The sequence below is a fragment of the Miscanthus floridulus genome, chromosome 8 (genome assembly GCF_019320115.1).
Source record: "Miscanthus floridulus cultivar M001 chromosome 8, ASM1932011v1, whole genome shotgun sequence".
NCBI classification, from domain to species: domain Eukaryota; kingdom Viridiplantae; phylum Streptophyta; class Magnoliopsida; order Poales; family Poaceae; genus Miscanthus; species Miscanthus floridulus.
The window spans coordinates 33,480,373-33,492,694 of record NC_089587.1 but is presented as its reverse complement, the minus strand read 5'-3'; the positions used below and the strand labels follow the sequence as shown (position 1 = coordinate 33,492,694).

The following is a 12,322-nucleotide window of genomic DNA, read 5'->3' as shown; positions in this document are numbered from 1 at the left end:
TATGTATGTTCTCCACCTAGCTAGCTATATACATCAGGGCTGCCCTTTGCTTTGCACATGTGCATACGCGGCAGATGGTGCCTTCCTTGCATCGCACTGTACTGTGTGTAACCATATAAAAAAAAGTTTCCTTCTACCAGTTCCTACACGTAGTATCCGGCCCGCCGTGTGCTCGCCTTTGCCGTGTGCGCCAATGCGCGTCGATCTATTGATGCGCTGTCGCTAGCTGCAGGGTCCCCTTTGCTGCGTTTTTTTTCCCAACTAAAACCCAAGTAGAGGTAGAGATGCACACCAGCCAGCAGGGGTGGGTACTCGTGAGCGATGTTCCTTTTTGACAGCCAGCCAGCCGTAGCAGCACATGCACGGCGGCCGATCTCGTGACGTTAAATCACTCATCAGTGCCTTGCGGATTATATATGCTGTGGGTTAGGATGAACCAAGGCATGGACCACTTCTCTTCTTTATGCACTCACTGGCCGAATTTTTTACTTTTTGGCTCTTTTTTCGAAAGTTTCTCTCAAATAGACCCCTGGCGGAAAGAATTCCATAAATGGACCCTTGGCTCGGCGCCAGAGTGAGTGGCGCCGAGCTCGGCGCCACACTAACTGGCGCCGAGCTCCTGGCCACGGGCAAACGGCCTGCAAGGGGCTCGGCGCCAGAGCGGATGGCGCCGAGCTCGGCGCCGTAGATCTTGGCGCCGAGCTCGGCGCCACTCACTCTGGCGCCGAGCTACCTGCATTTAACCCCCGCCCAGCCTTCTTCCCTGAGCGTTCTTCCTCTTCTTTCTCCTCGGTTTTTTTTCTCGCCACTTCATCCTACCTCACGAATCGACATATTGGACCTTGAAAACCTTGATTTGATCCGTAGATCTTCGAGAGCAAGGTATCCTCGCTCCCCTCCTTGTTTTTTTCGCATCGATTCGGTATATATTAGTCGGATTTTTGAACCTAAGAATCGTCATCACTTAGGGTTTCATTGTATCCCTCAATATATGTATTATACAACTTTAGGTTCATTTCAAGGGTTGAAAAATGCTAGCAAACCAAGCCGAATGTAGTTATGTTATGGGTTTTATTGTTGTGGATGAAATGAGAAACCCTAGGTTTAGGGTATAATGTTAACTGCTTTTGGTTCTTATAACGAAATTGATTGTATTGTAGTTATGGTTCTCATTGATATTTTGTTTGCTAAATTACATCCTATTTGTTAGATGCAAGAAATGTTTCGGGAGGAGTTTTGGCGAAAACGGGGTCGTCCTCGCGAATTATACCCCGACGCGTCTAGCAAAGATGCCCCTGTTCCCCCTGACCTTCCTGTCCCTAACTGTGATTGTGGTTTCCCGGCCCATGTTTTTCAATCGAAACATCCGGACACAGCCGCGCGTTGCTTCTACACATGTAGTCGGTTTAATGTAAGAAATTATTTGTACTATCCTTTTTCTTTATTTGTTTAAGTATGGTACTAATATATTATTGGAATCTCGTTGTGTAGGACCATGAGAGGTGCTTTTTCTTTCAGTGGATCGATGGTGCAGAAAAGTTTGATCCTAGGTACCTGTTTTTCGACGATTGGTTTAGAGGGAGACATCCACGTGAGCACTTCAAGCGGTGGGTTCCACCCCCCCTAACCCTCCGGCAATGACGGCTAAGGAGAAGCACCTAGCCGCCGTTAGACGACTCGAGGAACCTCCTCTGTGCGATTGCGGAGATCGAGCTGTGATAAACCCTGAGAATACGTTGGAGTTTGTGTGTCCAAACAAGCATGAAGTAAGTGCAAAGTATATGTGTTAAAATCTTGAGCTATATGTGTTTATGTACTAATGTCTCATTATTTAGGTGTATTCAATGGCGAAGTGTCGTTTCAAGGAGTGGTTGTATGGTCCTAAGAACCAATGGCCGGAAGAACCGCGGAGGGTTAAGGAAAAGAAGAAAGAACGTGTAATCTACAAAGCACCTCCTGTCATGTGCGAATGTGGTGTAAAATCCAACTATGGCCTAGTCCCTTCGGAGCTTGGAATAGGTCATTATTGCGGCCATATGATTGAGTATGATGAGGTTTGTTATAATTCTGGTAAACATGAAATCGTATTTTGTTTGTTTTCCTAATACATATATGATATAATATTTGTTTTGAACAGAGCACTAGGAAATGCAGTTGGGAATGTTATGATGGTCAAGCTAAGTTCTTGGATGAACTGAAGAAGAGGCAACTAATTGCACGGAAGAGGGGATATGGACCTGACTACGTCAACCTATTCGTTAAACATCACAAAGAAAAGATGTGTGAGTTTGCTAGACAGCGCGGTATTTGTAACCCGATCGATGTTGGGCTTAACAAATGGGGATTGGAGAGGCGAACGACGTTAGAGGAGGAGAGGGCAAGGAATGAGGCAAGGGAGGAGACAAGAGTACAGATGCAGGTCTTGGACGAGCATGTTGCTACATTATGTGCCAGTGAGTGCTTGAAAACCTTTTTTCGTTGCCTGGTTTTAAATGTAATATTATCGAGTTGCTAACTGATTGCATTTTATACATCAAGGGATTGGTTGCAGCGGAGAACATGCTGCAGAGGTGGCTCGTGCAAGATATGAGGAGAAGAAGTTAGATGCCCATAGATCACTGAGCTGGTCGCACCGTTCAATCATCGATTGTGCTGTGTGATGATGGAGACGAGGATGAGGACGACACTGGCAGACTGAGTGAGCTCATTGCTTTAGCAGAGGCGGGCATACAGGCGCAGGAGGCTGACGACGACACAGGCAGACTGAGCGAGCTCATCTCTCTAGCAGAGGCGGGCATTCAGGCGCAGGAGGCTGACGACGACACTGGCAGACTGAGCGAGCTCATCGCCCTAGCAGAGGCAGGCTTACAGGCAGAGGAGGATGACGACGCGTTCTTCACTCAGGCCGCAGCGGCTGCAGACGAAGCGGAGGCCGCTTACTACAAGCGACAGGCAGGTGAGAGCAACGCAGTTGAGCCTAGCCGCAGCAACAGGGTTGTAGTAGAGGACTGGTACTCGGATGATGAGTTGCTTACTCAGTACGTTTCAGATTGAGGATTTGGAAGTGCATTTGCCCCTTTGTCTAATGTCGGCACTTAGTTATACTATTAATATGTTGTGTAATATGATATAGTATCTAACTTTTCATTATGTGGTTGTTTTCATTATCAATGGTCTTAATATTCCGCTTAATAATACAGACTTCTTTCTATTCGAACACGTGCTGCAAAAAACAGTTAACGACATACGATATTATAGAAATCAACACACGAAACACATTAAATGGCATGTGACTACAGGTACCGAACCTGGGTACATAGTGTTCTTTGACTAAACCTAACATGCCTTAGGTAATTAAACCATGCCTTCGATAATTAAACCTAACATGCCTTAGATAATTAAACCTGGGATTCTCCACAAGAAAAACATAAACTCATCCTAGTAGTGTGGCCACATAGCAAATTGTGTTGCACCTTCTCCATAGTAGCCTCCCGTTGTTGGTGGTGGTGGTGGCGGGGGTGATGGGGGAGACCCCTTTTTCTTGTGGTTAGGGCAGGTGCAATATGGATCATTGCAGAGTGCCTCCTGTGAATCGGCACCATTGTTGTTGTCGTCCTGTTCGTCGTCCTTGTAACCGCTGCTAACTTCCCTTTCTAGATCGAAGATACGGTCTTGTAGGTAGTAGATGTACTCCGCATGCGGATAAATAGGTCGAGGATCGACCCACCTACTGAACCCACAATTTTCTTCTGACAAGGAAGACTACAAAAAGTATGTCGTGTAAGTGATATACAAGACAAACATAATGAAGAAACAAATAGTAAAAGAAATTACCCATGCTCGCGGGCATTTGAAGAAACGACGACCTCCATCTATTCCCTCGGTGAACATCTGCACTAGGCAGTCCTCACCATGCATGCATTTTGGCCACTCTTCTTTCCTTTCATCGTATCCTGTCAGTGGTGCCTCTTTGGTGAAATCACTTTTGCTCTCAACTGGGAACCTCTCATAAAGAGCTTCCTCAAAGAAATCGGGACCAAGAGGACCCTCCCACCCCCAGGTAGTTTTCTTCCCCTTTCCTCTCCCTCTGGACGACCCTCCAGACATTGGTACTACAACGAAAGCAAATGCTGAGGAGTGTTCTTCTTCCTTATTGTTTGTGTGAATGAGAGGGAGTGAGTGGTTATTTATAGGTCAAGAGGAGGAATGGAGGCCTGTCAATGTGCCATGTCAGCGATCCGTGTGCCGCTTTACCTCAGCCCTTGGATCAAACAGTCATAAGATGGATGGTGGAGATAGAGTTTAGTTGTGCTTCCTTGCATGTTGTCCTTGCAGCTGAGAGGTCTATATCAGTGATGTGATAATTCGATGATGTCCGTGTATCTGAAAAGTCTATATTTATTCTATGAAAATCATAGATTCTCTGAAATGCATAGAATCTTGTACACAGCGTATGTACAAATATTCCTGGATTATAAACGTAATAAATTTATAGTTAATCTGTGTACTACATTTGTGTCTTTGTACAAGTATAGTATGATTAAAGATTCACGAAAAAAATTCGCAAGATACAGTCTTGTATTAGAAGCATCCACAGTTACAAACAGAGACATCAATATATATTCTAAACATTTACTCATCCAACAAGCATAATGCAACCACAACGAATATCACAACTAACATAATATGTCATGCAAAGTACAAATAGTCCACAATATTCATACGGTCCCGAATAATTAAAGATAAGTAAATACAATAGTTCATAGTAACATCTACCACGTCCCTCACTGTCTCCTACTCTTGCCCCTACCCTTGTGACCCAGAGCGCTGGTGCCTGGAGTGTAAGGGTCACGGGGACGGCGTCGCCTAGTGCCTAGAGGCGGTGTAGGATAAGTCGATGGAGCGTCATGGAGCTGAGAGGGCCCAAGCTCATCGTGCCTCTTGTCCATGTCATCGTCGTCCTCGGCCTCCTCGTCCTCCTCCTCGTCCCCTGTAGCTGCTTGACTAGAGGAACCCAAGGCTCCTCTTCCTGCGGAAGGATCGTACACGTCATGCGTCGTGTTTGTCCTGCAACCACAACGACCAGCCGCACGGCGTAGACGACGTGACAGCCTCTGTTGTACAAAACAATGTTAAGTGAAAGAATATAACGTATTAATGATTTGTTTGAAAGAATATTTGTAATCTTACATCTAGGAAGCCAAGTATGTAGTCATCATTGACTCTAGGCCGAACGCGCTCGATCTCTTCAACTGAGCTTCTCAGTGTATTGCCCTGCAACAATGTTTTCAATATTAAGACTTCTGAACACCTAATGTATTACAAGGGTTATATATTTAGTTTTATTTTCTTTTGTACAAGAATGTAACTTATTACAAGGGTTATACAGCGCGAAGGTTGCAATAACTACAATAGATAACTCCTAACGTCGGTCCAAGAACACCTAATGTATTGTTATGTAACTAAACGTAACAAAATAAGTCGATTGGCTTACCACTCTGTCCAAGATCGGTCCTGCCTCCACCTGCCTTCCTGCACGAGTGGACCGGTCGTACGTCGTGTCCTCATCGTCGGAGGACTCGATGTCGGCGTAGTCAGCTTCGGTCCACTGTAGTCTGAGCCTGCACCTTGTCGAACGCTGGTACCAAGCTTGGTACCGCCTGAACTCACGGTTCGTGTGCGGCTCGTTGTTGTCGTCCAGGTTGTCGTGCATCTCCTCCCATTCCTCAATGTAGGATTGGTGGTGCCTCTCCCAGTCAAAAATCTTCTTGTTCCTCTGACGATCCAACCTGCACGTATGTCATCGTTACATTAATCCACGTACGTGGCACCATATTATAATAAATGGACCATCATCATGACTCATTTGAAATATCAAAACACTTACTTATGTAAGTCAACGCCAGTTGAGAACATAGGCATAGGCCAAAGCTGTCTCACTCCAAATTGGCGTGCAACCCTATCTGGCAGGTGGTACTCGATAGCATAAAAGCAGATTAGAGGACACCTCATCCTATAGAAGTAGTCGTCGGCCCCACATACGGTGCTCAGCTGAAAAAGTAGTGCGTCCTGTCCACCATATGGCTCCCACTCTACCTGCATCATGTTCAAATAAGATGTTAGATGGTATACTAATCCTTTTAATAGGTGCATGGAAAATAAAATTTACTTACACTAGACGCCGTCAGCGAATCTAGCTCGTTCGTGTACTGAATGTACGCCCGGTCTATCCTCGTGTGCGAAACCCTGACCTGGTCCCAAAGGTACGCCCACGTCGGCTGGCGACTTGGCGGCTGACCTGGGAACCACTCACGACGAGCCAGTACCTCTGGACGACCAACTGGAAAACGAGCCCACATCCACAACTGTAACAGGTACACGCATCCACCAAGTGACGGGTTCGCCATAGACCGACGACACCCCTCGCACAGCTGCCGATATAGAAAACACAAGACTACAGAGCCCCAGCTGTATTGACCTGCCTGGTCCCAGTTACTAAGGCAGTGGATCCACATCCAAGACGCATTATCACCCGTCGCGTCTGGAAAGAGAACGCAAGCAAAAAGGTGTAGGATCCACGCCCGGCAGTAGTACACAACCGTCTTCTCATCTGCCTCCTCGGGGCACTGTGCGAACTCTGTACGTAGCCATGAGACGGGAACTCCAGAAGTGCGAGCCCCTTGCTCGCCAAGCTCACGCCCAAGGAAGGCCTCCACTCGTGCTCTCCATCCCTCTGACCTGCACTGCCCGGTGACTGGGTTCCCATGAATCCTTAGGCCTAGCATCTTCTGACAGTCCTGAAGCGAGACTGTCATCTCCCCGAAAGGTAGGTGGAAGCTGTGAGTCTCCGGCCGCCACCTATATTTAAGACCAAGGAAGATTACTTGTCAAACAGTCAATCGCATTAATAAATGGCCATGAATGAAGGCAATGATTCACTTTAATACCTGTCTACCAACGCAGTTATCGCCGCTGAGTTGAACTTGGGCAACCCACGACGAACCTGAAAGGAGATGACATCCAGGCCAGCTCTTTGCAGGAATGGAGTGTACCTATCATCGTACCGAATGTCCAAGAACCCACTGTGGGTCCTAGAACGAAGGTGCGGAAGGTCCTGCATCGAAGATAACATAGTAACATGTTACTTCACGAACACATGTACGAATAAAACTTATAGATTATTACCTGCCCCAGCGCAACGAGACGTCCTCTGTGGGTCTCCTCGTACGTCGGGTCGAGCAGGTGGAATTGCTCCATCCTACAAAAAAAGTGAATGAATTAGAATTGCAATGTACAATGAAACATGAACTTATAAATGTATACATAATTGACACAAATACAAGCATAAATTGAGACATGCATAATTAAATATATGATACGACAAAATATAAAATAATACTATAAACCAATAGTCCTACCTCACTAATCTGCCAATGGCAACTTCGTGAGTTGTGGCCAAGTCTACCGCACTTGCCGCACTCGTACTGCTCGGGATCAGTAACAAATGGAGTTCCTCTCCCACGCCTAGTTCTTCCGGGTATCTGATCCATAACCATCCTATGTCTCGTCCTCTGCCTTGATCCACGCTTGTTCCAACGGTAAGCTGGATCCGCAATGTACTTCGGCCCATCATAAGGAGGCCACTCTCCAGGGTCCCGGAAAGGCACGAAGCGAGGGCTCCATGTGTTCACAAGCGTGTTGACACTGAACTCGTGAGGTATCCTCCTCTCGATATTATAGTTGCGATGCCTAGCTGCTGCCACCAAATGCGAACATACAAAGTGGTATTGCCTTGGTTTACCACAAGTGCACTTGAAATCTTGGAGGACAACCACATGTATCCTCGACTCTCGGACCTCGCCATCGGACGTTGTACCGCCCCTATGCTCGACCTGATAAGTCCCTGTGGCGTGGTCAAAGCATGCAACCTCATGTGTGCCAGCCCTTTCTCTTGCCTTCTCTAGGTGTGCCTTTGGTTTTGGAGCCCATACCTCTCCATCACTACTCAACTGCAATGCATGGGCGTGTCTATCGTTGAACCAGGCAACAAGCTTATAGAAGGTGAATTGAACAATTGCATTCACGGGCATACCACGTATCCCCAATAGCAATTTATTGAATGACTCTGCCATGTTGCTGCATTGAAACTCGTACCTCCAGCCACCATCGTCATGAGCTCTCGTCCATTTCTCCAAATCCCTCATCAAACCCGTGAGCCATTGTCTACCTTCTGCATTTGATGCGGTTCTGACCTGCTCCAACTTTTCTCTAAAGTACTTGTCCTCAAGCTGTCGAGCAGCCTCCTGCAATAGATCAAAGTTTTTCTTCACACTGTCCTTCCGTAGGAGATTCTCGGCAAGGTGTCGAGTACACCAACGATGGTGCAAAGGTGCATACCCCTCTAACTGCTCTCGCACGGCATTAAGTATGCCCTGATGCCTATCAGATATGACGCCAACCTCCCTGCCAGGGCCAACCACATGTATCCGGACTAGCCTCAAGAACCATCCCCAACTGTCATTGTTCTCCTTCTCAACCTAAAGCAAATGCTAAAGGAACCAACTTGTTGTTCGCGTCACAGGATATGGCTATAAGAAGTGTGCCCTGGTATTTACCAATCAAGAACGTACCATCAATGGAGAAGACAGGACGACAATGCCTAAAGGCCTCGACACACTGAGGAAAGCACCAGAAGGCACGGAAAAATATCTGCCTCCCATCCTTCCATGCATTAGGTTTTGGGATGTACTCATAATGCATGCCTGGATTCACCGCTTTGATTGCATTGAAAAGAACTGGCAGCTGCTCATACCCATCCTCCCAGTCCCCATATATCATGTTCCACGCTCGCTGCTTAGCCCTCCATGCTTTACCATAAGTTATCACATATCCTCCATACAACGCCTCAACGGTCCTGATAATTGTTCTCACCTTCATGTTGGGTTCTCCCTGCAAAATTCCCATCAACCGCTTGGCAATTAGGGTAGATGTCAACTGCCGATGCCTCAGTGTCAGCTCATGGTCAGCACAATTGTGTGGCCCAACTACTTTTGTGATCTTCCATTTTCCGGTCACCTGTTGCTTCCTTGCACAAACCCTCCATGGGCAGCGTTCCTTGTCACACACAACTGTGTAACGGCGCTCCACATATGAATGCAATACCCTGTAAGGCCTCTTTCGTATCACTGCAAAAGCCTGCAACCACCTCTTCAAAGCAGGGAGGTCATTGAACACCCTCCCCTCCTCAATTACCATGTTAGGACCGGCCTCAGGAGCTTCTAGGAGCTCATCATCACGTCCTTCTGCAAACGCCAGATCAGAATGAGCAAGATCACTAAACTCATGAACTCTAGGATCACGGCGGTCGGGAAAGATACGTCTCATCATCTCAACATCACTCTCCGTCAGCTCTCCAATAGGACGATCATCATCAGAATCAAGAGCCCTAGCCATCTCATATGGCTCCGAATCATTCATAATTTCAACATTATTGGAGCCACGAAATCCATCTGAAAAGTGCACTTGCGCAGCAACATGGGGCACATCGATATTCTCAGGAATGTCTCCTGCAACGTCATTACAGAAATGAGGAAAGAATGAAAAAAATACCATGATTCTGATGAGCTCCCAAAAACCATGCGGTTAAGACACTTACTCGGATGATTCTGTGTCAAAGGGATCTCATAAGGAGGATCTGCCACGAAAACATGAGTATGACAACCATCTCCAAATAACGCATTGGGGGCAGATTGAGCATCAGGAACCGTAGGCGCAATCTGCACATGCAGGTAAGGTTCCGGAACGGGAGGGTCGATGTGTGCCGGATGATCCATTGCTGGGGTAAACCCATGAGGGATTGGATCAACTAACACCCGACGAACAACCACGTCCAAACATTGCAGCTGGCTCTTCATAGCCGATCTCACATAGTTGTCCCACTGATCCGCACAACCAATTGAGATCGTTCGCCTGAAGATGTTCGGAGGACAACCTAGGTGCAGTACACCATCAACTGCAATGTCATCATCTCCAAAGCAATGCAGCTCCTCCCGAGCCCTTGCAACCATATCACTAAATGAAGGCCTATCATTGAATAGCACAGGCACGCTTTGCATGTCAACAAACTCAACATATCCATAACGATCGCTTTCAACCGTGCCTCCATGATATATGGTCACTAGGTTGTCCATCTATTTAAAAAACGTAACGAAACACATGTCCTTTAGTCCAAATTATACGATAGATAGTACCTAACAAGTACTTTCTAACTACAAACTAAGTAATCATGATCATAACTACGTATATATTTATAGTGTACTCACTAAATAGCAAGATCATATGTAGTTAACTACAAATATAACTACATATCTAAGTAGCTATCTAACTATATCTATTTATCAATGTATCTATGTTTCTATCTATCTACATATATATATATATAACTAAATCAACTAACAAAGTCATCACAATATAACTAGTCAATAACATACACCAACTAAATAGATACATTGCATATTCATATTTTATACCTTTCCGGGTCGACGGACGATGGGCGTAGGTCTAGGCGAATATCCGGGACTGCGGTGGCGCGGCCAACGACAGAGGTGGCACACGGCGGTCGCGGGGTGGCCGGCGCTCCGCGCTGTGAGACCGGCTCGATGGCCGCGGGAGGCGGGGCGAGGCGAGGACAGCGGTGGACGTCGGGAAGGCGGGGCGAGGCCGAGGCCGGCGGTGGAGACAAAGGCTACGACGACGGTGGAGGGCGTGGCGGCTCGGCGCTGCAGCCAACCAACGGCCAACAGCGCGAGGGCACGGCGGCGCGGTGCGGGCTCAGGGCGAGGGAGCAGAGGCAGCGGCGCGGGCTCGGCCGCCGGAGCAGCAGCGGCTCGGACGGGCCCGGCGCGGCGCGGCTCGGGCGAGACGGGAGGCGGAGGGAGCGGCGGGACCAGTCACCGAGAGCGCCAGCAAGCAGCGGCTCGGACGGGCCTAGCGCGACGGCGGGCTCTGCGCAGGCGGCGGGAGGGCGAGTGGCGCGGCGGGCGCGGCACGCGCGGGCGGGCGCGCGGAAGGGCAAGGGCAGGCGGGGCAAGGGCAGGCGCGGGGTGGGGGGGCCGCCGCGGGCGCGCTGCTGTGGGGACGCGGGCGACGGGTTTGCGCGGCGTCGAGGCGGGGGGGCGCGGGCGACGTCGGGCGCGGGCGGGCGTGGGCGCGGCGGCGGCGGCGCTCGGGGGCTGGCTAGGGCAAGTAGAGGAGGAAGAAGGCCGGCCGGCCGGGTAGATCTTTAGGCCCGAAGCTCGGCGCCAGAGTGAGTGGCGCCGAGCTCGGCGCCAAGATCTACGGCCGCCGAGCTCGGCGCCATCCGCTCTGGCGCCGAGCCCCTTGCAGGCCGTTTGCCCGTGGCCAGGAGCTCGGCGCCAGTCAGTGTGGCGCCGAGCTCGGCGCCACTCACTCTGGCGCCGAGCCAAGGGTCCATTTCTGGAATTCTTTCCGTCAGGGGTCTATTTGAGAGAAACTTTCGGAAAAAGGGCCAAAAAGTAAAAAATTCGGACTCACTGGTAGCTCCTGTCTCCTCTATTTTATTTACTTGGGCCACAGTTTTTTTTTTCATCTGCTTTTGTGTCCCTTACATGACACAAATACTAATAGCATTTAAAATTACCAGATAAATGCTCAATATTCTGATTTTTTTTTTGACAGAGACACTCAGTGTCTCATCTGAGATATATCGAGGAAAATAAAGACTAGTGTAGAAGATGGACAATAAGACATAAAATGGACAATAAGACATAAAACGATCTGTGTAGATATTGGTGCGTTTTATCAATGCTAATAAATTAAACATTGACTTAGAAAAAAAAAAACTAATCCTATATAAAACAGTGTTGGGTAGGTTACAAAATGGCCAAAGTAATATCATGTTAACAACCTGGGGTCCATCACTACCGAATTATCGACAGACTGCAAATTCAGCTAGCTGCTCAATCTGTGGCAACCTAAATCCAATCCGACCGGAACCGGCTCCGGCCAGCCATTCTGTAATCAACCGTGAGTCTGTGACATGGCAATATATGCTTGGGCCATTTAAAAGCAACCACACATGAAGAAACACGATGCAGTTGCGTTGGGAATCCATGAGCTCAACAATTTTCCTATTGGTTCTGGAGGCGTTTGAATGCCAAAATGGCACACCTGCGCGCAACCTCTGTATCTCGACAGTCAGGCAGCAGTTCAACCACATGAATTCTTCGTCAAGCTTGCTGTACGTGAAGTTGGTCGCAATATATTCCCTAATATTACCATAAAATATATTGGAAATAAGATA

At 48.0% G+C, this 12,322-nt stretch overlaps 3 protein-coding genes across 3 annotated transcripts; 1 reads left to right on the top strand and 2 right to left on the bottom strand.

Moving 5' to 3' along the window:
* Positions 1 to 4,731: 4,731 nt before the first annotated feature.
* On the bottom strand, positions 4,732 to 6,011 carry LOC136471540 (uncharacterized). The gene is made up of 4 exons (XM_066469280.1): positions 5,888 to 6,011; positions 5,495 to 5,789; positions 5,191 to 5,274; positions 4,732 to 5,114 (listed from the first exon to the last, which is right to left on the bottom strand). Exons 1-4 carry the CDS (start codon positions 5,920 to 5,922, stop codon positions 4,785 to 4,787), a joined length of 744 nt encoding a protein of 247 aa, XP_066325377.1. The 5' UTR covers positions 5,923 to 6,011; the 3' UTR covers positions 4,732 to 4,784.
* LOC136468833 (protein MAIN-LIKE 2-like) lies at positions 5,937 to 7,847 on the bottom strand. The gene is made up of 6 exons (XM_066467253.1): positions 7,419 to 7,847; positions 7,186 to 7,258; positions 6,948 to 7,114; positions 6,600 to 6,858; positions 6,043 to 6,096; positions 5,937 to 5,963 (listed from the first exon to the last, which is right to left on the bottom strand). The coding sequence occupies exons 1-6, from the start codon at positions 7,631 to 7,633 to the stop codon at positions 5,937 to 5,939; spliced, it is 795 nt and encodes a 264-aa protein (XP_066323350.1). The 5' UTR covers positions 7,634 to 7,847.
* A 2,811-nt stretch (positions 7,848 to 10,658) lies between these two features.
* On the top strand, positions 10,659 to 11,285 carry LOC136468832 (glycine-rich cell wall structural protein 1.0-like). Its single transcript, XM_066467252.1, has one exon. The coding sequence runs from the start codon at positions 10,659 to 10,661 to the stop codon at positions 11,283 to 11,285; it is 627 nt and encodes a 208-aa protein (XP_066323349.1).
* The last annotated feature ends 1,037 nt before the right edge of the window (positions 11,286 to 12,322 follow it).

What these genes read in the sequence shown, in the direction of transcription:
- LOC136471540 (XM_066469280.1), bottom strand. Translation starts at nt 5,922, where the DNA reads ATGCCTATGTTCTCAACTGGCGTTGACTTACATAA. An exon ending in ACTGGCGTTGACTTACATAA is followed by an intron (nt 5,790 to 5,887) that starts GTAAGTGTTTTG and finishes ACATACGTGCAG; the next exon opens with GTTGGATCGTCAGAGGAACA. An exon ending in GACCGATCTTGGACAGAGTG is followed by an intron (nt 5,275 to 5,494) that starts GTAAGCCAATCG and finishes ACATTGTTGCAG; the next exon opens with GGCAATACACTGAGAAGCTC.
- LOC136468833 (XM_066467253.1), bottom strand. Translation starts at nt 7,633, where the DNA reads ATGATGGGCCGAAGTACATTGCGGATCCAGCTTACCGTTGGAACAAGC. An exon ending in GCCATTGGCAGATTAGTGAG is followed by an intron (nt 7,259 to 7,418) that starts GTAGGACTATTG and finishes CTTTTTTTGTAG; the next exon opens with GATGGAGCAATTCCACCTGC. An exon ending in AGGAGGCAGATGAGAAGACG is followed by an intron (nt 6,097 to 6,599) that starts GTTGTGTACTAC and finishes AACATGATGCAG; the next exon opens with GTAGAGTGGGAGCCATATGG.
- LOC136468832 (XM_066467252.1), top strand. Translation starts at nt 10,659, where the DNA reads ATGGCCGCGGGAGGCGGGGCGAGGCGAGGACAGCGGTGGACGTCGGGA.